Below are 27,125 nucleotides of genomic sequence, written 5' to 3'. Positions count from 1 at the left end.
TGGCTGCTGCAGGTGCTGCCCAACGGGTTCCAGACTCTTTGCTGCATAGACTATAACGGTGATGGCGGGCGGGCAGTTTGGCTGGATCCGGGCGGCTCTTCTCCAGCTGATTCTTGGCATAAACCTGATGGTGATGACACCCACCCAGGCCCGGAGTCTGCGCTTCGTTACCTTGGTAATGAGAGATGAGGTCGCCAAAAGGCTCACTCGAATTAGAAGGGCACGGGCTTGCTGGTAGAGGGAGGGGCGGTGCTTATGCTAGGGTTGGAGGTCTGGAGAAGAAACTGGTTTCGGAAACGACTGACCTGCGGGGTTGGGGGCCCGGGTTCGGAATGGATACGGAGCCCAGGATTTTTTTTATTTTTTTGGCGGGGGAGTAGCGGGTAAGAAGTTCTATATCAAGGGCTAAGTCAGATGAGTCTGCCCTGGAACAGGGATATAGTTGAATGGTTAAGAGACTCACCCCTACAGAAACTCGGTGATCTTTTTTCCAGTTCTCCCCACCATTGACATTGTTTTACTCTTTTCCTTAACCATCTGTACCTTTGGCTTTGTTTATGGTCTCCGGTGTCATTGCTTAGCCAATGAATTCTGGAACCTGAAGGAAGTTACCAACTTCTGAGTTGGGGTCTTTTGCAGTGAGTAGAATTAAGCCCTCCCCAACATGGGGCAGAAGTGGGCTCTGTGTCTCCATCAAGGAGACCCTTCTGACCCTTAGGCAAATCATTTTCTTTCCTCAGCTGTATCGACATGGAGACCGGTCACCAGTTAAGACATATCCCAAGGACCCCTATCAGGAAGATGAATGGCCCCAGGGGTTTGGTCAGCTAACCAAGGTGGGTCAGAAGTCAGTCCTCCCTCAGCTTGAGCTGTAGAATGAGTAATCTCTACAGCAAGCTACAGAACTTGGGTCCCCACCAAACTGCCACGTCTCACATAGGTGCTGACTTTGATCAGATTTCTTAAGCTTACTTTCCTGTGCCCAAGACAATGCCACCCACAATTGGCTACGTATTGACTACTGGTATCAAATTGACCCACTCCTACTTCCCGCCAGGAATAAACTTGGAAAGCAGCAGTGCCTTAGCCTTGTGGGACTTGCAAGCCATCCTTTCCCCTGGACCCTCTTAACCCTTTGGTTTGCCCATAGGAGGGGATGCTACAGCACTGGGAGCTGGGCCAGGCTCTGCGGCAGCGCTACCATGGCTTTCTCAACACCTCTTACCACCGTCAAGAGGTAAGGCTGGGAGCTCAAGAGGCAAGGGGAATGCGATCTGCCGTCCTCACCCTTGGTCCTCGGGGAGCCTAAGGGTGAGGCTGGGCACTTTGGCCTCCCTCCATGCAGTTTTGTTTACACTACAGGACAAGACATCCCAGGGCTGTCTAAAATAAACCCTAAAGGCTGAGTTGCCATGCTTACCTGAGGAGAAGCAAAACTTATCAAGCGTCCAAGTTCATACTTAAGGAGGATCTGGCGGAGTAGTTTCTGACTGAAATAACTCAGGCTTTCCATCCGAGACACTTATCGAGTCTCTACTATGGGCCGAGCACTATGCGAACACTTTGCATTTGACCTCTTTGTGGAGCTCAGAATGTAGTGACCACTTTGTGGAGCTCAGAATGTAGATGATAAATCACACAGGGCCAAGAAATAAAGGTAGCAGGGAAGACATACATAGAGAGGGCATGTCAGGGAAGACTGGCAAGTGTCCTGGCTCCTTGAGGCCCTCTACCCACCCCAAGGATGGGGATAGCTGTTCCTCTGGTTACCACTCAGCCATAGCTGTCTCAAGAGTCTCTAGATGTTGTTATTGTTCCCTTGCGGGCCAGCTCTATCCTGATCTTGCCCTTTCCTACAGCTTCCTCCTCCCTTTTCTATAAGCAATTATCTCTGTTCCTTATCTTATTTCCTCTCTTTGGTTTCTAAGCCAGTTTATAAAAGGGGGTGTACATTGAGATAGTTTTTGTCTTCAAAGATCCTGGCCTAGATAGGGAGACAGGTGTTATAAACTAGACAGGCAGACCCCAGCCTTCTGACTAAGCACTTTGGCCTGGGAGGGGCATTTGAAATGGAGCCATTCCTATAGGAGCCATTCTGAGTGTGACAGCTAGTCCCCAGTTGAGTGTTTGATCCTTTGCTGGGAAGAGAGATGAGGAGGGCCAGAGAGGGTGCAAGGGCCAGATGCATGGTGGGATTACAGTTTGCTGGGTAACCATCAAGAACAGGTTCTCCCCTAAGGCCCCCAACTCCACACCCACAGGTGAGACTCATATTATCATATCTGCAGGTTTATGTGCGAAGCACAGACTTTGACCGTACTCTCATGAGTGCTGAAGCCAACCTGGCTGGACTCTTCCCTCCCAGTGGGGTGCAGCGCTTCAACCCAAACATCTCTTGGCAGCCTATCCCTGTCCACACTGTGCCCATCACCGAGGACAGGGTAAGACTGGCCAGCCCTTCCCTGAAGGCACTGAGAGGGACAGCTCTGGCCATGGGCCTGCTGATCACCGACTCCTTCTCTGCCTCTGCTTCCCACTTTTGGTCTGCAGCTGCTGAAGTTCCCATTGGGTCCATGTCCCCGTTACGAGCAGCTGCAGAACGAGACCCGGCAGACCCCAGAGTATCAGAATGAGAGTATTCAGAATGCAGTGAGTGGGGCTGAGGTGGAGGGTCATCACACTGTCCTTTCTCCCAGGGCAGGACTGATCCCCTGATCCATTTTTCATAGCAATTTCTGGATATGGTGGCCAATGAGACAGGGCTAACGGACTTGACGTTGGAGACCGTCTGGAATGTCTACGACACACTCTTCTGTGAGGTGAGCCTGCTTAGGGTCCCCAGTGTAACTGTTCTCACATTCAGCAGGCCCAGGTGACCAGGACAAGTAGAATACAGTGCCTGGCTACCATTCCCACTGGGGAGGTCCAGGCAAGTCGTCTGCTTCTTATGAAACAAGGAAATTCCCTCAGCGGTGAAAAAGAACCCCAGAGTGGGAAATGGTTTATTAATGGTCAGCAGTTTCTATCCCTCTCCACCCAGAGTACTGGTGGTATCTGACTCCGTTCTGCTGAGTCATGCTTTTGTGCCTGAGCCTCCTTTCCTGTGCCCTGCAGCCTTAACACTATCCACCTTGTCTCCTGGTTACAGTCCCTCTGCCTCAGCTCTCCTCTCCTCTCCCTCCCTTCACACACACACACACACACACACACAGGCACCTTGTCACTGGGGAACAGAGATGCCCTGGGAGAGACTCTGGCCTAGGCCTGGGAAGCTAACCTGCCCACTGCGATATGCAGAAAACACACGGGCTGGTCCTGCCGCCCTGGGCCTCATCCCAAACCATGCAGCGTCTGAGCCGGCTAAAGGACTTCAGCTTCCGCTTCCTCTTCGGGATCTACGAGCAGGCAGAGAAGGCCCGGCTTCAGGGGGGTGAGTGACAAGAGCAGCATGTCACTCCCCTCCTCAGGACCCTACAGCATTAAAAATCTGCTATTGGGGGCTTATCACTTTTCCATCTGAAATTCTCTGCTTTTTCAAAACCAGACCCCGCCCTAGTCATCAGGTCAGTCATCAAAGTCTCCCCACTTCTCCAAATGCTTAGCATGTTTGTCACTGTATGAATGACGAAAATCAGGTTTGCATGCTTCTTTTCTGCCAATCATATTCTTAAGTTTCACCCATGTCAGAAGACCCTTCCCCCTTAAATGAATGCCTACTTCCAGACAACCACTGGGGGCCACCTTGAAAGGCTGAGTAATATGCATGCCAGTTCCTGATTTGAGCACCCAAGGGAGTGCCAGCTGTCAAACCTTTTTGACATCTCAGTGGTTTTCAGAGCCTGCATATGGCAGAGCTCCCCTGGCCTGGAGCCACCAACCATTTGTGCATTCTGAAGCAATGTGAAGTTTTTATTTTTCCAAATTGGAAGAATTCTTCAAACATGGGCAAGGACTCGTAGCTCATTTATAAATGGACAGGTTTCTACATCTGTGTTGAAGTATAAACAACTTGTTTTATCTTGCTTCTCTGTAAATCTGAAAGCTGTTTAAAGAGCATGGCGTGCTATATATAGTTCCTACAAGTACCTAAAGAGTTCTCTGTGCTGGTGATCACACCCAGGACTAGCAGAGAGTGAAAGGACCACAGATAGGTTTGATCAGAGGACAGTGATGGCTGCAGCCACTGACACTGGGGACTTTTCTCTTTCAGGAGTCCTGCTGGCTCAGATACGGACAAACCTGACCCTGATGGCAACCTCCTCCCAACTCCCTAAGCTGCTGGTTTACTCTGCGGTAAGCTCTCATACTCTCCAGCATGCTAACGTCAAGCAAAGAGCTGGATTTCTTCTCTATTCAGTGCTTGGGGGGTGCAGGAGAGCAGTGCTAATGGGGAGATCCTGTCCCTTACAGCACGACACCACCCTGGTTGCTTTGCAAATGGCACTGTATGTCTACAATGGTGAACAAGCCCCCTATGCCTCCTGCCACATATTTGAACTGTACCAGGAAGATAATGGGTGAGTGGAGCTACCAGTCTGCCCCCTGAAGGGGCACTTGCGTGGTGGCTGCGGGCAGTCCAAGGACTCCATTAAAGGCCTGGTGACCAGCTTCCATCTTGTCTCCTATCAACTCTCAGGAATTTCTCAGTGGAGATGTACTTTCGGAATGAGAGTAACAAGGCCCCCTGGCCGCTCAGCCTGCCTGGCTGCTCTCACCGCTGCCCACTGCAAGACTTCCTTCGCCTCACAGAGCCTGTCGTACCCAAAGACTGGCAGCAGGAATGCCAACTGGCAAGTGGTCCTGCAGACACAGGTGAGCTGCTGCTTGCCTGTGCTAGTCGTGTCCCAGAACAACTTTAAATTCATATCCACAGGTCTCAAGAGAGCTGTCGCACTTCCAGCCATCTTTTCTATTTCCCGTGAGGGTTCACTTCCCCACCCTGAGGCCATTTTTCACCTTCTCCTTACTCCTCGTGTTCAGGTGATGCCCTCACTTCTTATAACACTGAGAAAATAAAAGCAATCAGGAGAGAATTGTTCCATCCTCTCACCACTAGATCTTCCAACTTACTTGCTGGTACAAGCAGCTACTTAAGGCCGACCTCTCCATTTATACTCTGGGCCCATCTCTTCTCACCTCCGCAGGACCTCTGATGTCAGTGTTTCCTCTCTGTTGGGTCAGCCCCATCTCAAAAGCCCAACAAAAACCTCTCAGGCCCCCATCTACCACTCTGTTTCTCTGTTCCTTGTTAGAATGCAATCCTAGACTCTGGCTTTGCTTCCTCACTGTCCATTCTCTCAGTTGTATGTCGCCTTCTACTCCACTGAAGCCACTTTTGTTAGGACCAATGACTTTCTCTTCCCAAAGTCGGTGACCAATTCTTAGTCAGCGTCTCTCATCTTTCAGCAGCATTACATAAAATCAGTCACTTCCTCCTTAAATTCTTGACTTCTCTGGTTTTCGTTATAGGCAGCTTCCTTACTGGCTTCTCCTTACTAAACAGTGGGTGGCCCAGGGCTCATCCTGGCCCTTTCCCCATATATGCCCACTCCCAAGGTGATTTCATACAACCTCATGGCTTTACATACCATCTCTACGCTAAGTTTGGTCTTTTTATGACTCACAGATACATGATCTCTTCTCTGAGCTAGACTAACAATCTAGCCAGCTCCCGACTTGAGGTCTCTATATGGATGTGAGATCTCAAAGTTGATGTCTGAAACCAAATCTGTTCTTCCTCTGGGCTTTCCCATCATAGTAAATGCCACGTTAGTCACCTAGTTGCATGGTATAATCCTAGGAGTTATCTTGAGTACTCTCTTAGACCCCACAACCAATCCACTAGCAGATGCTATCATCTCAACCTTTAAAATATATGCTCTTGCTCATTAGTCTAATCTACCATCATCTCTTGCCTGAACTACTGATAAGCTTCCTAATGTTCTTTCTGATTCTCTTGTTTCTACCAGTCTCTCAGCACGGCAGAGTTAATTTCTTAAAAACGTAAATCATTTCACATCACTACCCTTCTCAGAATCTTCCAGTGGTTTCCCATCACATTTGGGATAAAATCTAAGTTCTTCACCATGGCCTTCCAGGCCCCAGTCGGCTTGGTCCTCCACTCTCATCTTTTACTTGCCACCACTTACTTTGCTCTAGCGATACTTTCTCGATGATCCTCGCACATGCCAATCTATTCCCACATCAGCCTTTTGCACTTCTTTCCTGTCGACTCCCCACCCCCACCCCTGCCACCAGACACTCTCCTCTGAGATCTTTGTATGTCTCACTAAGTGACTCCAGGTCTTTGTTCACATTATCCTCAGTGACGCCTTCCCTGACTGACCTACCCCTCCATCCTTCTACCCTTACCTTGCTTTGCTTTATGGCATTTGTCACTAACCATGGATATCCCCAGTGTAAGAAAAGCACCTAGCATATGGTAGGCACTCAAATATTGGTTGAATGAACGCTGACCTGCCCTTTTTCTTCCCATCCCCATGCCCAGAGGTGATCGTGGCCTTGGCTGTATGTGGCTCCATCCTCTTCCTTCTCATAGTGCTACTACTCACCGTCCTCTTCCGGATGCAGGCCCAGCCTCCTGGCTACCGCCACGTTGCAGATGGGGAGGATCACGCCTGACAACCACTCAGCCCCCTTCCCTCTGCCTCCTAGGGGAGGTGGGCTTGGCCCTTACTCCTGACTGTTGCTGCTCCCAGCCTATGGACAGGAGCCCCTGAGTTGGGCCTCCCTCTGATTTTACCCCAGCGTAGATGAACAAGTCGGGCTTGGCTTGGCCCATGGCACCTGTCACTCAATATTCACGTGTCTGATGTTTACCAAGTACTGTGTTGGACACTGGCTCTCTCCAAACAAGATTTGCCTTTTCCATGCTCCCTAAGGACCTGAAATGTAGAAAAGGAATTCAAGTTTTGCTCCAGACCTAGGATTAAAATAACTGAAGGAGTTGGTGCTTGATCTGCCTTGGGCTCCCCACCCTCACCCCTCCATCAAGTCCTGCTCTCTCCCTTGGAGCCTGGAATCTTTGGCAAATGGCTCAGAGGGTACAGTTTTACCTTTCAGTGCTTATTTTAGTGGGAAAAATTGTACAACATTGCGGGTACAAACAACGGCCACCAAGGAACTAGATTACCCAACAGTCAGCCAATCAAATTTTCCTTTGTCTAGCTGAAGCCACCATTAGAGTCAGACATAATGCTTCAGGCATCCTGGTCACCCTGCATCCTGAGCAGGTTGGAAGGGCATTTGTACCTGGGTGGGAGTTGGGGGAGGTGGGAGGAGAGTAAATTGTGGTACAGAGTCATGAAACTACTATCCCTCTCAGCTGGCCTGGGGTCTTAAGGGATGTGAGGTAAATGCAGGTTGTGAGCTGCATAACCATTGACTGTGGCCCAGAATAGGGCTGAGGCAGCTTGAGAAAATGAAAGTTTTAGACTCTTACGCTGTTTCTGTGCCTTTTCTTCATTTTGGGGACCCAAGGAGCCCTCTGACCAGGTCAGTCCTGAAAGGTCCACGCAGAAGCTCAGTTGGGTATGATTTTATTGGCCATGTCAATAGTGAACACATATCAAAACCACCACCTGATCACTCTGCCGTCACATGTCAGGGAGAAGAAAAGTTCCTTGACTCCAGAAGAAGCTTGGCTTCGGGCTAGATACAAGCAGGTACCCTTGGGGCAGCTGAGTCACCAACTCTGGAGAAGTTTCCAGAGCTAAGTCCAGAGCAATAACATGCCAGTGTCTCAGCCCCACAGTATTCCATGCCACAGCATCCCTGCTCCAATCCTAAGACTTGAATACCTTTGGCCCTTTAACACATAGCCACCTCTTCTCGCAGGACTTGTTCTCACGTGGCTCCAAGCCCTGGCTTGATCCATACCTTCTTTAATGTCTCATTTCTGCATCCCAGCTTCCTCTTGGCTCCAAATGAGAATGTGATAACCTAGGAGGAGTGAGACCAGTCTGACTCTTATTTTCCATTATCAGTCTCAGAGCTTAGGGCTGGCCTAGGGAACCTAGAACTTGGGAAGGAAATACCAAGAAACTGGACAGCAGCCAGCCATTGCCATGACTAAGACAAAGCAAGAGGGGGTGGAGAGCCTAGCTAGGCTAAGAGGCCACTGCTCCTGGTTATCTTCTTTACTGACTGATGTCGTGGAGTGAATGTGGCAGGGCTAGTGAGGTTAGCCTCCACTAAACCTTGGGGAGTAAGGTTGGGCTTAGTCAGTCTGAGATACAACCTACTTCACTCACCCATCAAAGAAGCCAGCGTGTCTCCCATAGGATTGAACTCATTGAGCTGCAAAGACAAGAGGATAAGTATGAAGAGGGGGTGAAGGTATTGTGCAAAGGGCACAGGAGGACTAATTTCTGATAATTTTTGGTCAATAAGGTAGGTTGAATCCCTGCTTCCTCCCACCATTTGAGGGCCCAAGCCTCACCGAAATGATTCCAGAAGATTCTGGGTCATAGAGCTGATGCATCAACTTCCCTGAGCTTCCATCAAATACATCGATTGTCCTTAATTCATAGGGGGTACAACTTTTGAAATTAGGATCTGGGTATCGGCCCACAACAATGAAGTTGTACCGAGGATGCCAGGCTGCCTAGGAGATGGAGAAACTGGTCACAAAGAGTAAATGCAGAACACTATCAAGAGGCACATCAAAAGTATTCTTTGCCTCTAATGATTGTTAATACAGCTGCCAACAATTTAATCATAAAGATGAAATCTACATTGAAACTACAAGAATGGTTTTCAATTGCACGTACATCTACCATTGCAAATTTTAAATCCTTAGCTGGCCTCCCTGGCCCTTAAGATACCTTCTGGCCTTCTCTCTCTTGAATTTCCTGAGGTCATACCAACTGATAAATGTTTTAATGTCAGACTGACCTAGACATTAACCAAAGAGGTAGCCTACAACAAAGCAAAAGACCACTGGTAACCAAAGCCAAATAGGACATAAGTTCTCAAGTTACCCCACTATTATCTCTTCCATCAGTGTGAATGATGGAGAGTTGAGTAGAAAATGGCTAGTGGCTGAAAAGGGGAGGAAACCTGTGTTCTCCAGATTACCCCACTCAAAACAAATCTGATTGTTACTGGAATGACAGATTGGATGGGATTTTTATAAGAAACTTAACAAGGAAGACTGTACATGCAATGGCTTGGAAGTAAGTCACAAACCAGTCACACTTGGGAAGCTGTAAGTTGGCTTGGCTGGGTATGAAGTGAGAGATGAGAACAGATGGATCCATGGAAACACAAATGGTAAAGGTCCTTGCTAGTAAGAGCTTGGATTTGATTAGAGGTATGTGGGGATCACTCTAATACTAAATCATCACCATTTTACTAAGTACCCACCAGGCACCAGGCATGGTGCCATGCCATGGGCTTTGAGTACACTGATTCAGCCTGACAACAACCGTCAGTTAGATACTATTATTCCCTTTTTATAGATGAGGAAACTGAGATCCGAACTTGAAGTAATTTGCCCAAGATTCTAACAGTGGGTTGAGGTCTGCCTGCCTGAAGCTGGTGCCCCCACCAATGTGCTATACTGGCCAAAGAAGTACAGGCATGAAACGTGGAGGTCTGAAGAGGGGCTGTGGTTCTAGAAAAGAATATAGAGTGGAAGAACTGGCAGAGTTCACACTGCTTAGGAGGGCGTGCGCAGGAAGGAATCACAGGATTCAAAGATTGTAAGCCTTGGAGACTGAAGCTAGAGAGGCTGTTAACAAGAAGGATGAGGTTACAGCCCTAAAAACAATGAAATCTTGCCATCTGCAACAACATGAATGGACCTGGAGGGTCCTGTGCTGAGTGGAGTAGGTTGGACAAAGAAAGACAAATGCCATGCGATTTTACTTACATACGGAAACTAAAGAACAAAAAAAAAAAAACTCAGATACAGAGAACATTTTGATGGTTAGCAGATGGGAGGTGGGTCGGGGGGGGGGTGAAAAAGTGGACAGGATTAAGAAGTACAAATTGGTAGTTACAAATAGTTATGGGGATGTAAAGTATACCATAAGAAATATAAACAATATTGTAATAACTATGGTTTCAGATGTGTACTAGATTTGTCAGGGTGATCACTTTGTAAGTTATATAAATCTCTAATCACTGTGTTATGCACCTGAAACTAATATAACGTCGTATGCCAACTGTAATTAAAAAATAAAAAACCTATTAAAAAAAGAAAGGCTGAGGTTAGCTTATGGATGAACCACATACAGAGTAACTGACAGGGCAGAACAGAGGGTAAGGATCTTAGAAACTGCCCACGGTAAGGAAATTAGGGCTGGAAAATAGCTTATCAGAAAGACAAAACTTCGTTAACCAATGTCACCATAATAAAAATAAAAAATAAAGACAAAACTCAGCAAAATGGGATTGCAGAAGTGAGACAAAAGAAGCAGAACAAGCCAGGGAATAGGAGACCACTTTATATCAGGGCAGGAAGAGATCTGGGATTAACGGCTTCTGTCTGTACCTACCCTCTCCCCACCATGGGCAGGCTCGATCTGTCCCCATGATCATGGCTTTTTACTTACCTTGATGGGCGTCAGGTGCTGGAAGTGGCGGTGAGGGTGCGGGATCAGGCTCGGGGGGCAGTCCCACTGGGAGGCAGAGTAAACCCGGATCTCACTGTTCTGGTCAGTGGTCAGCAGCTGGGCTCCATCGGGACTGAAATGAGCTATCAAGTGAAAAGCCCCTGAGCTGAAGGAACCACGGGCCCCCTGTTGTCCTGGCCTTCACAGGACTGCTCTTGCGGGAGCACCCTCCCTCCCACTCCTTTCTAGACAGGGGTGGAAGGGAAGAGGTGAATCTGGGCTGTAAACAAAAACATCCTAGAAACTCAGCAGCTATTGAGGGCAGCTAGAGTCAGAAAGGTTCCCAGACATCAGTTTGGCTGCTATGGAGGATAAAAGTTTGACCCAGAAGCTCCTAAACTTTGAGAGAAAACTCCAGAAGCGGTGGGGTGGGCAGAGTCTGCAAGAAGGATGAGGTCTGGTATATCACACCTGCGTTGACAGGATGCCTGTGTGGCAGTGAGTAGAGGAAGCTGGATTTCCCTTTAACCTGGCGCAGGTCCCAGATTTTCACTGTTTGATCTACAGAGGCTGTGGCCAGGAACCAATCACAGCATGGGTTCAGGGCCAAATGGGTCACTTTCTTTTTGTGCATTCTCAGATTCCAAAGCTGCAGAGAAGAGCTCGGTTCAGGTGGAGGCAGAGAATGGAGGCTGGGGATAAGGGAAGGAGAGGGAGGACCCGAGCTCCCGAGAACACACCTCCTTGCCGTCCATGTTCAGCAGGATCACGTTCCCTACATTGTCTCCTGTGACCACCACTCGGCTTTTGGCAGACACATCCAGGCTGCAAAACCAGAAGCTGGGGGGAGAGACTGTGCTGTAAGATTCTTGGGGACAGAGGCAAGGTCCATTTATTCACTGCTGTAGCTCCAGTGTCTGACGCATAGTAGACATTCAATAAATATGTATTGAATGAATGGACTCCCAGTAAAGAATACTCAGACTTGTCTGCTGTCCAGACAGAGGGTATGGGCGTTAAGAGGCTTATAAATGTGTCCAGTTACTGCTGGGCCCAAGATCCTCAGCTAGTACAAGAGTCCCTGAAGCAGCCAAACCTCAGAGGCATAAGGCAAGTCCCTGGGCTAGCTTGGCCCCTATAGCCCTGGGTTCTCAGGAAGACTCCTTTATAGCTCTCCCCCTTCACTCTCCACCTGTTGGGCTAAAGGTGACAAACCAAACAGGGACTGCTCAGCTGTTTCTCAGAGCTGGCTAGAAAGGAACTTCTGCCCCCTTCTGAGCATTTAGAGAAGAAAGCACACACAACTCAGAAGCTGTCTTGCATTTTTGTCCCTCAGACTCCTTGAGGACTAGGGATGGGGAGCAGGAATGCTTCAGGGATCTCGATACCCAGCCTGGACAGCTCAGATTCACGTTTTTTCTCTCATATACTCAAATCATTGCTACTCTGCTTTTTGCATCCCCTATAAATTTCAGAGGGTTTCTTGTGGAAGAGAAACCTTGAGCTGAGTCTACGCCATCACCTATCCTGACTGCTCGTGTATTCTTACCCTCGTGGGGCAGCCCGGGATAACAGTGCTAGTTAGACCCCCACACCCTGAATTCCTTAGGGAGCAAGTTCATGTCTCTGACTAAAAATTGAAGTGATAAGCATTTTTTAGTTTTGCAGCCACTTGCTCTTGGGGTGTCCAAAGTTCTTTATGGACATGATTCTATCAATTTACGCTTCCATCATGGAACTGGTCAGGTCATCATACCCCAGTAAATGTAGAAAATGAAATCTTAAGTTCTTAGTTCCTGCTCTTAGCTTTAAGTGGCTTTCTGGGCCAACATCATGTTGACTTGTCTAGTGAGAATCAAGGTCTCATCTAATATAGGAATGACTTACAGGTAAGCTGAGGCTCCAGAACTCCTCCCCAAAGCAGTAACCCACCTGGCCCAGAGTAAGAACAGCTGAAGAGTTTGAGAAGAGGGGGAAAATTGGAAAATGGCTAATACCTTTCCTTTCATCGTAAGTTTGGGTAAAAGAAATGGGATCTGGATGCTCTCCCCAGAACTATACCAAGAGCCTAGAAGCCCTTTTCCCTACTAGTTAAACTACTCACTTGCAGATGCTGTAGCTGGCAAAAACTTGGAGAGTGTTGCCTTTAAAGTCTTGTAGCCTAGTCATTCCCTCCATTGAGGAGGTGAAAAACTGGTTGGTATTGAGAGGGTTAAACTTCAGCCCAGTGATGCTCCCTCCAGCTCCAATCTAACGCAAGGAAGAGAAATGTCAGTGAGTGACGATGGCCCAGGAAGAGGATGAGAGCTAGGTGTACATACTCTGCCCCAAGAGAAGGGCCAGACAGGCAGCACTTGGGGCCAGGCCAGCTTACATCCTTATATACTAGGATGCTCTCCACAATGCTCTTTATTTCTTGAAGTTTTAGTTTTAATTTTTTAATTAACATATAGTAAATTTGATTGTTTTTGTTTTACAGTTCTATGAATGTTAATCCATGTATAGATTTGAATAACCACCACCAAAATCAGGATGCACAACAGTTCGGTCACCCCCAAAAACGTCCTTCGTGCTGTGCTCTCCCACTGTAGTCATACCTCTCCCGACCTCTAATCCCTGGCAGCCGCTGATCTGTTCTCCATCACTATGGTTTTGCCTCTGATAAACTGTCATATAAATGATCATACAGTACGCAGCCTTTTGAGACAACCTTCTTTCATTTCACTGAGCATAATGCCCCTGAGAATCATCCAAGTTGCTGTGTGTACCTATATCTCATTCTATTTTATTGCTAGTACTCCATTGTGTGGATGTATCACAGTTGATCACACACTGCTCTTTTTAGGAGAGTTTCGGCTGGGAACAGTGGCTGAGTTAGGAGCACAGGAGACAGATCTGATATCCTTCTTTTTTCTAGACATCCCAGATAATGATGATGAGAATAATCATGATAATATTACTAGCTTAACCTTAGTGTTTACTATGCATCAGGCATTGTTTTAAGAATTGTACATCGCCAATAGATCTTTCTCCACTTCTTTGTGCTGCTACTGTCCCAGCCTCACAGACCTCTGCCAGGTCTCTTATACAACATCCATATCACTCAACATGCTAACTCGCACTTTCCATTCCCTCTATAGCAGCGGTCCCCAACCTTTTTGGCACCAGGGACCAGTGCTCCTATGAGAATCTAATGCCTGCTGATGTGAGGTGGAGCTTAGGCGGTGATGCTAGCGCTGGAGAGTGGCTGCAAATACATATGAAACTTCACTCCTTCTGCTGTTCACCTCCTGCTATGTGGCCCAGTTCCTAACAGGCTATGGACTGGGAACCAGTCCGCGACCCAGGGATTGGGGATCCTTGCTCTATAAAAAATTCTAATTGATGCCTATGGTCTGGCAAACCCTTGCTGCTAGTAAGATAATCGTCTGCGCCTACCAGTTGAGTTCTATGCTTACCAAGGGTTAATCGTGTTTGTTCGTAAACTTGTACATGCCAGTTGTAATTTTTATTGTAATTATTTAATTAAACATGTAATTTAATCACATAATTTATTAAACATGTAATTAAATATTTAAACATTTAATTAAATGCATAATTTAATTAACCTGTGAAATACATACAAAAAGAAAGACCATTGTTATTTCTATTAGACAAAAATAAATTGCCAAAAATAACAGTTGTCAAATTAAGCATGGTGAGATACTTACAATCAGGGTAGGAAATAATAAAAAACTAAAAAGTATCTGCAATCAGGTTGCTTAGAACTATCTTTAAATTATTTCTCCACTTTAGGGAAATGGAAACTAGACCCTATAAAGAATATAGGGTCTAATCAGTGGGTCCTTACTCCAAGGAAAGGACAGACCCTATGTCAAAGCATTAGTAATAAAGACAGACATAACCATTTTAAGTTAAAATGTATAAGTGTTCTTCTAGCAAGGGTGGACTAAGTGGGTATGACCAACTCGTGCACTGAGAAGAACTAACAAAACTTGGGCAAAATATGAAAAAGAAATATATTTGAGACTTCTAATTCCAGTGATGGTGGGTTAGCTTGTGTCAGTCCAACTTTCCGTTGAGAACAACTAGAAAAGGTAGATAAAATGCGTCTTTAAACAAAGTTTTTGAAGTCAATGCAGAACTTTCAAGGCATAAGGACTTGCAGACCAACATCCTAGAGAGCAGAGAAGAAGGGTAAGCCCAACATGTGGATGCTGCTTTTCCCATTAGAAAGCTGGGGCTTAGAAGCAGAGACACCAAACTGCAGAGAAGCTGAATTGAAAGTGGTGGCTTCAAGGCTGAGAAGCTGAGCAGAGGTTTTGTCAGGGCGAGAAGGACAAAAACTGGAGTTCAGACCTAGTGAGGAGGAGAGAGTTTGGAAAAAATCCAGCTTTTAGTTACAATCCCTGACCCTAGAAATAAGAACAAACTGGAAAAAAGGCCATTCCTCACAAAGGCTGAAGGCCAGATTCAAATAAATTCAATCTCTGATCAGATTGAGATGATCTGATTCTGCCTGCAGAGGGAAAAAATGAATTCTCTCTGGAGGGAAATAACACCACTCAAAACTTCAATTATCTCTGGAAGTTTTCACATGCAATATTTAAATCTAAAATTAAATCTAAAATTATCCAGCATATCAGAAGACAAGACCAAATAACCAATAACTAAGAGAAAAAAACAACAGTTGTAAGACACATGAGATCCAGATATTGGAGCTATTAGACACATGTTTTAAGATAATTGTGATTATATACACATTAAAAAAATAGACCTAATTAAAAAATGGACAAAAGATTTGAATAGATATTTCTCCAAAGAAGACATAAAAATGGCCAGTAGCACACAAAAAGAGATGCTCAACATCATTAGTCATTGGTGAAACGCAAATTGAAACCACAATGAGATACTATTTCACACCTACTAGAATGGCAGTAATCAAAAAGGTGAATGATAACAAGTGTTGGCAAGACAATCTATGGAATGTGAGAAGATATCTGCAAACTATATATCGGATATAAGAGGTTAATATAAAATAATATGTAAGGAACTCAAACAACTCAATAGAAAAAAAACCCACCTGATTTTAAAATGGGCAAAGGACTCAAACAGACTTTTTTCCAAGGACAACATACAAATGGCCAATAGGAATATTAAAAGGTGCTGAACATCACTAATCATCAGGGGAATGCAAATCAAAACTACAATGAGATATCGCCTCATACTTGTGAGAATGGCCTATTATCAAAATGACAAAAAATAACAAGTGTTAGCAAGGGTATGGAGGAAAGGGAACTCTTGTACACTGTTAATGGGAATGTAAATTGATAGAGGCATCATAGAAAACAGTATGGAAGTCCTCAAAAAATTTAAAATAGAACTACCATATGATCCAGTAATCCCATTTCTGTGTATATATCTAAATGAAACGAAATCAGTTTTTCAAAGAGTTATCTGTCATCCTGTGTTTACTGCTATTCACAATAGCCAAGATATGAAAATGACCTGTCTGTCTGTCAATGGATGAAGGGATAAAGAAAACGTGGTGTATGTAAAGGAATTTTATTCAGCCTTTAAAGAGAAAGAAATCTTGCCATTTGCAACAACATGAATGAAACTGGAGGACATTATGCTAAGTACAGTGTGTAAGACACAGAAAGACAAATACTGCATGATCTCACATACATGTGGAATCTAAAATAGTCTAACTCATAAAAGCAGACAGTAGAATGGTAGTAGCCAAGGGCTAGGGGATGGGGAAAATGTGGAGATGTTGGTCAAAGCGGGCAAAGTTTCAATTATGCAGGATGAATAAATATACTTGAAATTTGCTAAGATTGCTAAGTGTTCTCAGCATACTCCCACAAAAAGATAACTAACTGTGAAGTGATGGATGTTAATTAGCTTAATTGTGGTAATCATTTCACAATATATAGGTGTATTAAAACATCATGTTGTACATCTTAAATGCGTAAAATTTTTGTCAATTATACTTCAGTAAAGCTGGGGGAAAAAAAACAGGTCTTGGTAAGGATGTAGAGAAACTGAAGCCCTCCTACATCGCTTGTGGGACCGTGAAATGGAGCAGTCACTTTGGAAAACAGTTTGGCAAAAAATTAAACATAAAGTTAACCATATGACCTAGCAATTTCAATCCTAGATATATACCCAAGGAAAATGAATACATATATTCGTGTAGAAGCTTGTACACAAATACTCATAGCAGCATTACTCATAACAAAAGAAGGCTAAAAATCAATGACTCAAACATTCATCTCAAGAAGTTGTAAAACTAACAGGAAACTAAAGCCAAAGAAAGTAGAAAAAAGAACAAAAATTAATGAAACAAGAAACAAATACACTGTAACATAGCCAAAAGTTGGTGCCATGAAAAGACTAATAAAACTGATAAATCCCTGGTGAGATTGACCAAACAAACAAGAAGGCACAAATAGCCAATTAATGGATGTAAAGGGGACATCAATATAAACCTTAGACAGTTTAAAAGATAATAAAAAGATATACACAATCTTATGCCCATGAATTTGAAAATGTAGATGAAAGGGCAAATTCCTAGAAAAATATAAACTTGCCAAAATGACAGAAGGTAAAAGAGAAAATCTAAATAGTCTGATATCGATTAGAGAAATTGAATTCACAACTAAAAACTTTCTTGCAAAGTAAATTTAGATCATGGTGGTTTCACTGGTGAATATACTAAATATTTAAGGAAGAAATAATATCAGTATATTTTTTGAAACCTTATTTTCAGACTATCTCAAATTCAGAGAGAAGCTGCAAGAGTAGCACAAATAACTTTTTTCTGGAACCACTTGATAATAAATTGCCAATGCGATGTCTCAGCATCCTCAAATACTTCACGGTGTATTTCTTACAAGAACATTTTCCTACCTAACCACAATAAGACCATCAAAACTTGGGGGCATATCCAAAGTAGTACAAATTCATAGAAACAGAAAGAATTGTGGTTGCCAAGGGCTAGGGGCCAGGGGAAGTGGGGAATTGTTATTCAATGAGTATACGGTTTCAGTTTTACAAGGTGAAAAGTTCTAGAGATTTGTTGCACAACAATGTGAATAGAGTTAACACTACTAAACTGTACACTTAAAAATAGTTCAGATGATAAATTTGTTTGTCCTTTCACAATTTTTTAAAAAGCAGTATCACTTGCTAGAGATATAACTGTAAACAGAAAAGTAAAAAAGTGAAAAATAAAAGAAAATTTAAATGAAAAACAATGGAATATAACTAATAAACCAAAACAAACAAAAAAATCAGTATAATTTACCACATTAACACAAAAAAGTAGAAGAATCATATACTGACCTCAATAGATACAAAAAGTATTTGATGAAATTCAATATCATGCAAATAAAACGTCCAGCAAACTAGGAATAAAAGGGGAACTTACTTAATCTAATAAAGGATGCTTAAAAACAAACAAGCTCCTAGGTACAATCCCCAAAGAACTGAAAACAAGTGTTAAAAGGTTGTACATGAACATTTATAGCATTTGCATTAATAATAGCAAAAGGTAAAAACAACCTAAATGTCTATCAAGAGATGAATGAATAAATAAAACATGGCATATCGATATGATGAAATATTACTCAGCTATAAAAAGGAATGAAGTACTGATATATGCTACAACCTGGATGAACCCTGAAAACATGCTAAGTGAAGCTGGACCTAAAAGGACACATACTATATGATTCCATTTATATTAGGTACCTACAACAGTCAAATTCATAGAGACAGAAAGCAGATTAGTAGGGTTGGGGGAAGGGGTATTAGAGAGTCATTGTTTAATGGGTACAGAGTTTTATTTGAGATGAAAAAGTTCTGGAAATGGATAGTGGTGATGGTTGCACAACAATGTAAATGTACCTAATGCCACCGAATTGCACACTTAAGAACAGTTAAAATGGTAGATTTTGTTATGAATATTTTAGCACAATAATAGGAGAAATCATACTTAATGATAAACTATAAAAGCTTTCTATGCTCAAGAACAGGACAAAGATGTCTGCTATCGCCAATATTTGACAATGTATTAGAGGTCTTTGCCAACAGAATAAGGCAAAAGAGAAGCAAAAGAACGGTACAGGAAGAAATCAAACTTATTATTTATAGACAAGATTGTATAGGAAAAATTTTAAATCCTGAAATAAACTATTAAAATTAATAAGTGTGGATTTCTGCTTCCAACCATGAATAGCACAACAGTAGGATGATACCAAGAAGTCTAATATATGGAGTGTCCCCTTCAAAAAAAAGGAGGGGGGAGAAAAAAAATTATTTGAAGAAATAGTAGCCTAAAATTTTCCAAATTTGATGACAACTATAAACTCATAGTTCCAAGAAGCTCAATGAACCTCAAGCAGAAGAACCATGTAGAAAAAGACACCAAGTACATCATAATCATTTTTAAAGTGGCCAGGAAAAAAAAAAGAAAAATCACAAAAAGAGAAACATATGAGAGCAGTATTCATATCAGACATCATCTTTAAAGTACTAAAAGAAAAAAAAAAACCTGTGAATCTAGAATTCCATACCCAGCAAAACCATCTTCTCCCCCAAAAAACAAAATAAAGGCTTTCAGACAAACAAAATGAAAGAAATATATCACCAACCTACATTATAAGAAATGTTAAAGGAATTTCTTCAGGTGAAAGGAAAATGTTACCAAAAGGAAATGTGGATCACACAAAGGAATGAAAAGCATGGAAATGGCAAGTATACGGGTTTTATTAGGTTTTTTTACCCTCATTTAAAAAATATCTTTAAAAGATATCTACCCTACAACCCATCCAGCTATTCCACAACTAGGTATTTATTCAAGAAAAATAAAAACATGTATCCACACAAAGACTTGTACATGAACTTTCACAGCAGCTTTATTTGCAAGTCAAAAACTGAAAAAAATCCAAATGTCCTTCAGTAGGTGAATGGATTAATTGTGGTAGAGCAATACATTGGAACACCACTCAGAAAGAAACAAAAACTATTGATATTCACAATAATGTAAATGAATCTCAAATAATTAATAATGAGTGAAAGAGACCACAAAAAAGTATATTGTATGATACCATTTATACAAAAGCCTAGAAAATGCAAATTAATCAATAAAGATAGAAAGCAGACCAATGGTTTTCAGGGGACATGACAAAGGGTAAAAGAGATAGATTACAAAGGAACATAAGAAAACTTTGAGGATGGTATGTATGTTCATTATTTTAATTGTGGTGATGGTTTCATGACTGTATACAAACTAAAGGAAAATAGAGCCACAATTTTATAGTTGAGATTCCAATATTCCCCTCTCAGTAAGTAATAAAAGATTCAACAAACTGTACACTTTAATTATCTGTAATTTATCATATGTCAATTATACTCAATAAAAATTTAACATAAAACAAGAAGACAATTGACTATACGAAGCAAAAATAATACTGCATTGTGAGGTTTATAATGTATATAAATATGAAATGTATGATGAAGAGAAAAGGGAAAAAATGAAAGTAAATATATAGTTTTAAGATTATTACAATACATCTAAAATGGTATATTATTTGAAGGTTCATTGAGTTAAAGCTGTATATGGGAAACCTAGGAGCAACTACTAAAAGAGAAAAAAGAGAAGTATAACTAATAATCCACTAGTAGAGATAAAATGGAATCATAAAAAGTATTCTACCAAAAAAGGGGAAAAAAGGAAAATAGAACAAAGAGATGACACAAATAAAAAGAAATAGCAAGACGATAGATTTAAACTCAATCATATTTATAATCCTATTAAACCATAAATTATCAAATGCTCCAGTTAAAAGCCAGAGGTTGTCAGATTGTATTTTTCAAAAATGCTGTCTATAGGAAACCCATTTTATATACAAAGGCACAAATAAGTTAAAAATAAAAGGATGGAAAAAGATATACCATGCAAACATGAATCATAAGAAAGTTGGAATGGCTATATTAATATCAAAGATTTCATAACAAGAAATATTACAAGGGATACAGGAAGACATCTCACATTTACCAAGGGGTCAGTCTGTTAAAAGGACATACTTCTAAACACGTAAGCACCTAATAACAGAGTTTCCAAATGCTTGAGGCAAAAACTAAAGGAAAATAGAGCCACAATTTTATAGTTGAGATTCCAATATTCCCCTCTCAGTAAGTAATAAAAGAAAATCAATAAAGATATAGAACATTTGAACAACACTATCAACTAATGACCTAACTGACATTTAGAAGATAACCCATTCCCAAAACAGCAGAATACACATTTTCCAAATGCACATGGAATATTCACCAAGACAGCCCATATGCTGGGCCATAAAAAAAAGTTTAAAATGTAAAAGAACTGGAATCATAGAAAATGTTTTCTGTTCATAATAGAATAGAACTAGAAATCAATAATAGAGATGTATTTTAACAATCCCAAAATAGTTGGAAATTAACATACTTCAGAATAACCCACAGGTCAAAGAAGAAATCATAAAGAATTTGGAAAATAATTTGAACCGCATGAAAACAAAAACACAACAAAATCTGTGATATGCAGTTAGAGACTTAGAAGGAAATTTATAGTATTAAGTGGTTAATTAAAAAAGAATAAAGGTCTCAAATAAACAGTCTAGGCTTCCATCTTAAGAAACGAGAAAAAGAAGAGCAAATTAAATCTAAGGTAAGCATAGGAAAGAAAATAGAGCAAAAATCAATGAAAAAGAAAACAGAAAAACAATAAAGAAAATCAATGAAACTAAAACTGATAAACCTCTAGCAAGACTGAGCAGGAAACAATAGAGAAGACAGGAATTACCAATACCAAGAAGGTAAGGAGGTGGGAATCATTGCACATCCTATAGAAATTAAAAAGATAATAAGAAAATACTATGAACAACTTTATGCCACTAAATTAAAAACTTACATAAAATGGATAAATTACTTGAAAAATAAAATACTAGGCTCATTCAGGAAAAAACAGGTAACCTAAATTGCCCTATATCTATTAAAGAAGTTGACTATATAATTAAAATCTTCCAACAAAGAAAATTCCAGGCCCAAATGGCTTGCCTAGTGAATCCTATAAAAAATGTAAGGAAGAAACAATACCAATTCTATGCAAATTATTCCACAAAATACAAGAGAGAACACTCCCCAACTCTTTTTATGAGGTCTGCATTACCCTGATACCAAAATCAAAGGTATTTTTTAAAAAAGGAAATTATTGGAAATTTTTAAGTGATCATCTGGTATGACATGATTAAACTAGAATATCTAATGTGATAAGTAATATACAACAGATTCTAGGCTAGAATATTTATAGAATAATCTAAGTATGGATGTGTGCAATAGTGTATACACACAAAGATGTACAAAATGAGGATTTCAGGTGATATTTACTTGATTTGTTATACTTTCCCGTTTTGTTTGAATTTCTTATGATGAGTATGGATCATTTTTATGATGAGACTAAAATACGGTTATCTTCATTTTTAAAACGTAATACATGTTCCCTTGCCAAGGGTCTGAAAGATGTAAAGATCAAAACAAAAGTCAGATGACTAAAGAAGTAACAAAATGAGCCACTGCTGTTCCCCTAGTCACAGGTCTCAAATCAACATTCTGCTGCATCTGGGAGTGAAAATACAAAATTCTCCAGACTACCATACCCTTTTTCTGCTCCAACCTACATAGCTCCCTGCTAATCACAAAGTTCAAATGCCCAGACCAGTCTCCTAAAGAGTGTGAGGAAACTTCATCTAAATACACATTATAATAAAAGGTAATATAAACCAAAAGCAGTCTCAGCCTGGCACAAGTTCAAAGCAGTTGTCATCCCCCTGTTGGTTGAGAAGCACTTCCCCTACAGCACCCTTAGGCTACTTCTTAATTTTCTCTATTCTCATATCCTGGATTCCGAGGAAAAAAAACAAATCTCATCTTGCCTGAGCTCTGGTTCTGACTTCAATTTAAAGCTGCCCCTCCTAGTACTGGCTCACTTCCTGAGCAGGAAGCCCACTGAGCTCTGTCCACAGCATTCCCCTGGCTGCCTTTCTTCCAGCTTCAGGTCCCTGTTTTTTTCAACTCCCATCTCATACCTTGGATCCTAAACTCCCAAACCTGTCTAACCTGGCCTTTTCTGATGGGCTGCTCTCTTAACTCTCCACTTAGGAGAACTCATCTTGGGTTCACCCTTCGCATCATCTATCTCTAAAGCAGAGAGAGAAAAACTGAGCTGAAGATCACAGATGTGTTTTGTTTAGCTACAAAGCATGTTTAATTTTATTTAGTTCTTGACATGAAAAAGCAAGATATTTTAAATTGAAACCCTGTGCACTGTTGGTGGGAATGTAAAATGGTAGTCTCTATGTACCATTTAAACAGTATGCCGGTTCCTCAAAAATTTAAAAATAAAGTTACCATATGATCCAGCGATTCCCTTTCTCTATATACCCCAAAGAACTGAAAGCAGGGACTCGAAGAGATTATACCCATGTTCATAGACAGCATCATTATTCACAATAGTTAAAAGGTAGAAGTGTCCACTGAGAGATGAACGGATAAGCAAAATGTGGTCAATACATACAGTAGAATATTATTCAGCCTTAAAAAGAAAGGATATTCTGACACATGCTATGACATGGATAAACTTTGAGGACATTATGCTAAGTGAAATAAGCCAGTCAGAAAAGAATAAATATTGTATGATCCCACTTATATGAGATACTTAGAATAGTCAAAATCATAGAAACAGAAGTAGAATGGTGGTTGCTAGGGGCTGAGGGGAATAGGGGAAAAGAACTTAGTGTTTAATAGGTACAGAGTTGCAGATTTGCAAGACGAAAAAGTTCTGGGAACTGGTTAAACAATAAGTAAATGTACTTAATTCCATTGAACTGTGCATTTAAAAATGGCTAAGATGGTAAAATTATGTTATATGTATTTCATCACGATTTAAAAATATCAGATATCATGTAAAAAATCAGTATTTTGGGCTTCATTTGAAAAAAAATCAGGTCTGATAACCATTGGACCTAGAATCTTGTATGTCAACTATCTCCAGTTTATCAATGACCCTACTGCCTTACCTCATTCTTCTATCTGTTTGACCTCCTTAAGATGTGGGTTTGTGGTTCCTGCCCTAAACCCAGAGCATCAGTTTTCATAGTACAGCCCTCCAATGTCAGCCCCCAGCTGGGCAAGGATCTTCTCTTTGGTTGAAGGGCCAGCATCCTCACCCCTCAGCGATTGATGATAAACACTAGCAGTGATTGATGATCAAGACCATCTTGAAAAAGCTCTGTGCCAAACCTTGTCCAAAACACTCTGCCTTTCCTCTTTACATCTCAATTTATGTAAATACTGTTCTTCTCTACTCCTCTCTCATCCATGAAGCCTTCTCTATTGACTCTAATTTGCAAGAGGTTCTTCCTTCTCTCATGTACCGTAGCATTTAGCATCTGTAGTACTAGTTACCATGTATGTATACATCTGATCTACCCAGTTACATTTCAAGCCCCTCATTCATTCAACAAATATCAAGCAGTTACTCAAGGCCAAATATTGTTCTAGGCACTGCAGAATACAGAAAGACATGGTCCCTGCCATCTTAGAGCTGACTTTCCAGTGGGCAAAGTAAGTAATAAGTAAATCATATCAGATATTGATGAACACTGAAAGGGGAAAGTAAAGCAAGGTAATGAGATAGGGAGTGACTGGGTCGGGTAGAGGCTACTTTAGACAGAGTGGTCAGTGAGATCTCTTTGAAAAAGTGTATTGAGGGGAGACCTGAATATTAAGAGGGAGCCAGCCATGAGAAGACCGTGGGAAAAAGCGCACCAGCCAAAGGGAACAGCAAGTGCAAAGACTCAATTTCAGGAATAGAAATAGCCAGTGTGGCAAAAGCATAGGAAGTGAGGAAATGCAGCAATATAATATTAGGTCAAGAGTCATGAAGGGGCTTAGATTCTATTCTGCATGGTGACTTACCAGAGGGTATTCAATATTTTATATCTTCTAATATTTTAAGAGCAGGCATTGAATAAAGATTTGAGTATCATCACCGTTTACTTGTTTGAAAATACCCACAGTTACTTTCGATCCCAATCATCTCCTTTTTACTGGATGACTTTACCCTCCTTCAGCACTTCTTCAGCACCGTTATCTGAACTGCTCACCCCTTTAATGAAGGTAGGTTTGTCCTTTATGCCAAAGTTCCAGAGCATGATATCTCCCCCTTTGGAACCTACAGCCAGGGTGCTGGGGTGAGTTGGGTGCCATGCCAAGGATGTGGCCCTCCTGTCAAAGGGGGCAGCCTTTTGGAATATCCGGTAAGAAGCCAGAGACTGCAAAAAGGAATGCTGGAGACTCTGACACAGAGAGAAAAGAATTAAGTTGAATTAAAACCCAAATCATAGGTAAATTGCTAATCTCTGCCTCCTTCACAGATGAGCCCTGGGGCCAAATCCTCCCACCAAGGGAAAACTAACTTCCTGGCTCTGTGCATGAAAATATGTGCAATATACACAAACTAATCCAGGAAAGCAAGAGGGCAGAGTACATTCCAGTTGGGACCTCCAGAGCGTAAGACTTCCACCTGGCTGAATGTCTGGTAAGCCGGTCACCAAAGTGGGGGTGATCTGACCACTCTGACAACCCACTGAAGCAATCTGGCATCTAAGTTCGGAGCATCCAGTTATAAAAAGGCACCCATGCAAACCTTTGAGCTCTTCAGCCAGGAAACTCCTCACCTGCTGTAGTGATGGCCAAGCAGCTTTGCCCACTTTATGGTGATAGAGGGCCCTGACGATATTCCTGCATGGTGGTGAGACCTGCAGGCTAGCCAACCCCGCCCAAAGGCAGCCTGAGTCAAATCTTCTGCTAGAACCTGCCAAGTGGAACAGACACATGTTTTCTCCTCCGATTTCACTCAAGAAAGGTTTTTCTGCAGAAATCCCAGAAAGAAGGCCTTGTTGTTTCTCCTGGCATAGCCAGTATCTCTCATTACCTCATAAGGCTTTTCCATGGTCTGCTCAGTCTCAACCAACACAAGAAATAAATAGTGCACAGAGACTCAGCCCCTTCCTCAAAATAGTAATTCTGAAGTGAAAGTATGATCTTGCAGGGCTCCTGAGAGCTGAGCCAAAGAAACACACAATAATAAAATACGTTAAAAGCGCTTCCCAGCTTGGGTTGGAAAAACTCAGGATAAGGTTGAGTGACGATTTTAAAATCACATATAATGCACAATAAAAAGATTTTACAACAGTACAGTAGAAGTGACTGGAAAAGAAAGATCTTTAAATTGTTAAAATAATGTAGGGGTGACCAGATGTTGGCCCCAAATCCAATCTGTTCTCCCGAAAACCGGCAGGATCCAGAGCATCTGGCATGGCTCTAAATAAAGGAGGCTACTTTTGGGGAGTGAGATCCAGTTGAGACTAGTAATGAAACAATTCTGGATTACCGAGATGTATTTGAGAATCTGATCTCCATGAATCTGGCCTCCTGACAACCAATTCTTCTCGTGGACAAAAAATATTTCAACCCCTGCTCCAAATCTTTTGAGTTCCCCCCCACTCCTTATAGCCCTAGGTTTAATCTCCAAGAACCCTCAGGGAATGTTTTCTCAATGGAAGGAAATTGAGGACCCTCACAGCTAAAACTGGGGACATACAGCTAACGACCGTGACTACCGAAATTCAGCACGCGCGCGCACACACACACACACACACTGCCAGGCTGGGTAGGATTATTTTAAGTAGTTCTCGGTGTGTAAAAATCCTGGTACAAACAAGAAATTTGGAGTCCATTGTGTCTTATATAATGGAGCTTATCGGCCTCGCCCGTCACCTGAGGTAGGTTAAGCCCAATCTCTATGGTGTCAAAGGCCCTGCAGACAAAATGCACATTCTGAGGCATCTCAAATTTGGGACAGCCTCGGAACCTAGAAGCACCCATCCCCCACTCCAGCATCCTGCGTGAGAACCCCAAATGGCGGAATTATTAAAGCAGCAGGCACAGGCAGTACCGGGGCCCTTCACACAGAGCTTCTTGGCCTCGGGCTCCAACTCTCGGGGGCTTCTGTTCCTCTTGCTCTTGCGGCGCACGACCACCTCAGGGGTCTTCCGGGTTTCTGGGCGTTTCCTGGAAGCCATCGTGTCCTCCGTGCGAAGGGGTACTACACCCTATGCCGAGATTAGAGAGGTAAGACTGAAAACCCTCTGGGGAGAAAAAAGGCGGGGACCGGGGAACTGGTCCAACTTCCCGCCAAACAAGCCAGCTTCCCGCCAAACAAGCTCACGGCTTCCTAACCGGCTTCTAGTTCCGGCCCCGCCCTCCTGTAAGAGGTCCCGCCTCTTTCGGGAAGGCAGGGGTGCGCACGGAGAGATGGGAAGGGTATGAAGGGTGGCGCTCTTGGGCTCGCTAGAGAAACGGGATATAGCCTAAGTGTTGGCCCTAATCCAGTCCAAAGTCAGCGGACCTGCCAGAAATAAAGATGGCAGCCAGTGC

At 42.4% G+C, this 27,125-nt stretch overlaps 2 protein-coding genes across 5 annotated transcripts; one reads left to right on the top strand and one right to left on the bottom strand.

The window, feature by feature from the left end:
• The first annotated feature begins 11 nt into the window (after positions 1–11).
• ACP2 (acid phosphatase 2, lysosomal) lies at positions 12–11,542 on the top strand. Of its 3 annotated transcripts, none has more exons than XM_039868943.1 (11): positions 12–175; positions 741–836; positions 1,151–1,237; positions 2,289–2,441; positions 2,551–2,649; positions 2,730–2,819; positions 3,298–3,430; positions 4,211–4,293; positions 4,411–4,517; positions 4,637–4,812; positions 11,221–11,542. In XM_039868943.1, exons 1-11 carry the CDS (start codon positions 62–64, stop codon positions 11,280–11,282), a joined length of 1,200 nt encoding a protein of 399 aa, XP_039724877.1. In that variant the 5' UTR covers positions 12–61; the 3' UTR covers positions 11,283–11,542. The 3 variants fall into 3 exon arrangements, with proteins under 3 accessions (XP_039724877.1, XP_039724868.1, XP_039724884.1); XM_039868934.1 differs by lacking the exon at positions 11,221–11,542 and adding an exon at positions 6,509–7,461; XM_039868950.1 differs by lacking the exons at positions 2,289–2,441; positions 2,551–2,649; positions 11,221–11,542 and adding an exon at positions 6,509–7,461.
• DDB2 (damage specific DNA binding protein 2) lies at positions 7,544–26,991 on the bottom strand. Of its 2 annotated transcripts, XM_039868914.1 has the most exons (10): positions 26,644–26,963; positions 25,364–25,500; positions 24,791–24,982; positions 12,685–12,830; positions 11,321–11,420; positions 11,052–11,229; positions 10,581–10,723; positions 8,462–8,626; positions 8,274–8,319; positions 7,544–7,962 (listed from the first exon to the last, which is right to left on the bottom strand). In XM_039868914.1, the coding sequence occupies exons 1-10, from the start codon at positions 26,768–26,770 to the stop codon at positions 7,913–7,915; spliced, it is 1,284 nt and encodes a 427-aa protein (XP_039724848.1). In that variant the 5' UTR covers positions 26,771–26,963; the 3' UTR covers positions 7,544–7,912. The 2 variants fall into 2 exon arrangements, with proteins under 2 accessions (XP_039724848.1, XP_039724856.1); XM_039868922.1 differs by lacking the exon at positions 24,791–24,982 and having other exon boundaries at positions 26,644–26,991.
• Between the last annotated feature and the right edge of the window lie 134 nt (positions 26,992–27,125).

This window comes from Pteropus medius, unplaced genomic scaffold (genome assembly GCF_902729225.1).
Source record: "Pteropus medius unplaced genomic scaffold, Ma_sr-lr_union100, whole genome shotgun sequence".
Taxonomy (NCBI): Eukaryota; Metazoa; Chordata; class Mammalia; order Chiroptera; family Pteropodidae; genus Pteropus; species Pteropus medius.
This window is presented reverse-complemented; position numbering and strand designations above follow the sequence as displayed.

What these genes read in the sequence shown, in the direction of transcription:
- DDB2 (XM_039868914.1), bottom strand. Translation starts at nt 26,770, where the DNA reads ATGGCTTCCAGGAAACGCCCAGAAACCCGGAAGACCCCTGAGGTGGTC. An exon ending in AACCTACCTTCATTAAAGGG is followed by an intron (nt 12,831 to 24,790) that starts GTGAGCAGTTCA and finishes TCCTTGCGTTAG; the next exon opens with ATTGGAGCTGGAGGGAGCAT. An exon ending in CACGCTGGCTTCTTTGATGG is followed by an intron (nt 7,963 to 8,273) that starts GTGAGTGAAGTA and finishes CACTCCTCCTAG; the next exon opens with GTTATCACATTCTCATTTGG.
- ACP2 (XM_039868934.1), top strand. Translation starts at nt 62, where the DNA reads ATGGCGGGCGGGCAGTTTGGCTGGATCCGGGCGGCTCTTCTCCAGCTG. An exon ending in GTCTGCGCTTCGTTACCTTG is followed by an intron (nt 176 to 740) that starts GTAATGAGAGAT and finishes TTCTTTCCTCAG; the next exon opens with CTGTATCGACATGGAGACCG. An exon ending in ACGACACACTCTTCTGTGAG is followed by an intron (nt 2,820 to 3,297) that starts GTGAGCCTGCTT and finishes TGCGATATGCAG; the next exon opens with AAAACACACGGGCTGGTCCT.